We start from the raw sequence: 2,854 nt of genomic DNA, 5'->3' as shown, positions 1-2,854 counted from the left end.
AACAAATATTTTGTCTAATGCCCCGTTTGAAATTAATTTTTAAATTCTAACACTTTTTTCTGATATTTTCAAAGTTTTTACTTAATCTTATATTAACGCAATCGTAGGTATGCCCTTTTAAATAATTTTGCTCAATTATTTATGCAATATAATTTTCTTCTTGTTTAGGACCCCCGGACTACTAATTAATGAAAATAAATGTTATAAATAAATCTTGTAATAGCCAGACTTTTGTTTAAAAAATAAAACTGTCATTTGATGGGCGCAGAGGAAATAGCGCGAAAGTTCACGAGGGTAACCAAAAAGCGAACCCTTTATAAAAACTCTTGTATAAAGTATGTTTATACACGTCCTTTTACTGATTTTTCTAAAATCAATTGGCGACTTTATTTTCAAATAAATAATCTCTTAAATTAATTATGTTTGATTAATTTAAACTAGGTTTTAATTAAGTTGTCATTTATCTCCATATTATTAAAATTTAAATAAAAATAATTAATTTTATATGATTAATTTTTAAAGCTGTAAGGTATTTTCAAAATATTTTAAAAAAATATTTTCTTTTAAAAAAATGTTTGTCACGCAAATCAAGGTTGAAATGCATCGAACTTTGAGCCACCTCGGATCTCTCCTGTATTGTCACGTCTCATCCAAACGCATGCTAATCTATAGTGAGAACTTCCTACGGGTTACACTAACTTTTCACACAAATAAGATATTACAAATACATCAGACTTAACAATTGCCTAGAATATCATAACTCACACAAAATAAGATAATTCAAATACATTAAACTTAACAATCATTTAGAGTATGATAACTAAACAAAATAAGATTACAACTAGACAATTACAAATAAATTAAACTTAACCATCACTTGAGAGGTGTGATCAATCACCTAAAAATGATGGAAACCACTGTTTGTGTGATAGTCAAGCCGAGTAGCACCAAAGCGGCTATAACAGATATGATTGCCCATGGGGTATTGAAGTATTTTTGCTTTAGGTTTGCGCTCCATTTGTTCCAAGGACGCTCACAATACTCATTCAAGTCTTCCGAAATTTTATAATAAGTATAATTATCCGAGGCTATGATGTTACTCGTTAAGTTCCCAAACATATTATCCACGAAATTGGAATCTATTATTTTGTTGTTGAAGATGCGACAATGTGTAAGCAAATCCACATCATCGGATGAGGCAATTAGATGATCCATGAACAACACGTAATCACATAAGAATCTGTATATAATTAGAAGAATGTATATGATCAATTCTATATAATTAATTTGACTTGAGTTTACTACAATCATAGCTATATTACCTCGGCATGTGGTTTCGCTGACACAACTCAAAAGCAATCAAGTTTCGAATCTCAATCTCAGAAGCACCATCTATACCCAAATTTGGTATCTTCAACTCTCCGTCCTTAAATGTTATGTCAAATATGCTTCTTTTTTCGGATGATAAGGACGATTTCAACCTAACATTGGCTTCCTTGAGCTTTGTAGCGGACTTCACAAACTCCCTTTCAATTTGTGATTGAGAAGCAGTAGGCGAGCTTTCTTTGAATCTGAAACATATAGCCTTGTGGATAATGTCAAGCAAATGACATACATTTTTGGTAAGTAATTGCTCTATGTCTTGGGTTATCGATTCGTCTATAAAACTTTCATCAATGATGAATAAGTTTTTACTCAACAATTGATTAATGTCACGGGGATCCCAAGAATACTGTGTAAGCCTCCTATAAAAGAAGACTAAGGTTTGACGTTTGAGTTCATTACCGATAGAGAGATCATGATGCATAGTGTTAAACAAGATTTCAAGAATGAAAAATGGAATCTGGTTCTCCATTAATAACATGTCTTTCCACAATGTAGTTAACAAGACAAAGGAGTTCATCACTGGGTCGTTATCATCAATGATGCCAGATCCCATCATCTGAAACCTAATAAAAACCTCAATGATGAAGCATCCATCCAACACCAGAATTTGGACTAGTTCATCACTCGAAAGATAGCTTATACTCTCTGCGTAACATTTTCTCACTGTCTCTTCATGCGGCATGACAGCTCGGACCAGGCAATCCACACTCTGGCTACCTGTTCTTTGGAGAATATTTTGCAGGTAACGAATCTTCTGTTCTTCCATAAATGCTAGGCCAGGTTTTCCTCGGTGATATGGGCCGATGGCGATCACCTTCGGCTCATAGAATTCCTCGTTTCCATACCGCAATGCCTCCGGAACCCTGAAGATGCATCTTTCCGAGTGTATGGGTGCTAAATTTGACACCATTTGATGGATACAATTGGTCACCCTTTCATTTCTTCTAGTCATCTCTTCTACTATCTAAATGATATTCAAACTCTTTAATTATCTAGCCATTATGAACAAACCAAAAATAAATAAAAATGAACACTTTTAATGAATTTGATTACCTCTAACTGTTGGTCATGATGACCATGATCAAATTGGTCTCTATTAGCCTTACAATCGGAAGTCTTCATTGATCTCTCTGCTTCCATGATGATTATTTGAAATATAAACTAAATGTTGAAAGAAGAAGAGAGATTTTACATCAACAGCTAATAAGGACAATAAGGATCAGCAAAAATGCAATTAAAATAAGAACTGAATTATTAAAGGGCCCTTAAATTTGTAGTGTAATCAATAAATTATTGTTATTTTAGGTTCTTGATCAAATACTAAAAAAAAGTCAACTTTAATGGAGTAAGATTTGGCGATGGGTTAAAAGCCCGTCCCTATTTCCATATAATTGTTAATTGACAATAACAATAACCACTAGTTCTATAAGCTATTTTTGTAATTATTATTTGTACCATTGCATATATA

General features: G+C 32.8%; 1 protein-coding gene across 1 annotated transcript; it reads right to left on the bottom strand.

The window, feature by feature from the left end:
• Window positions 1-894: 894 nt before the first annotated feature.
• Window positions 895-2,554, bottom strand: LOC124944586 (UPF0481 protein At3g47200-like). The gene is made up of 3 exons (XM_047484889.1): window positions 2,440-2,554; window positions 1,323-2,350; window positions 895-1,240 (listed from the first exon to the last, which is right to left on the bottom strand). Exons 1-3 carry the CDS (start codon window positions 2,524-2,526, stop codon window positions 895-897), a joined length of 1,461 nt encoding a protein of 486 aa, XP_047340845.1. The 5' UTR covers window positions 2,527-2,554.
• Between the last annotated feature and the right edge of the window lie 300 nt (window positions 2,555-2,854).

This window comes from Impatiens glandulifera, chromosome 1, assembly GCF_907164915.1.
Source record: "Impatiens glandulifera chromosome 1, dImpGla2.1, whole genome shotgun sequence".
NCBI lineage: Eukaryota > Viridiplantae > Streptophyta > Magnoliopsida > Ericales > Balsaminaceae > Impatiens > Impatiens glandulifera.
The sequence above is the reverse complement of the archived record's forward strand: the minus strand, read 5'-3'. Positions and strand labels throughout refer to the sequence as shown.

Bases quoted from the DNA above. Each gene is read 5' to 3' on its own strand.
- LOC124944586 (XM_047484889.1), bottom strand. From the start codon at position 2,526: ATGGAAGCAGAGAGATCAATGAAGACTTCCGATTGTAAGGCTAATAGA. The intron at 2,351-2,439 runs GTAATCAAATTC...AATATCATTTAG, and splicing joins ATCATGACCAACAGTTAGAG to ATAGTAGAAGAGATGACTAG. The intron at 1,241-1,322 runs GTAATATAGCTA...AATTATATACAG, and splicing joins CAGCGAAACCACATGCCGAG to ATTCTTATGTGATTACGTGT.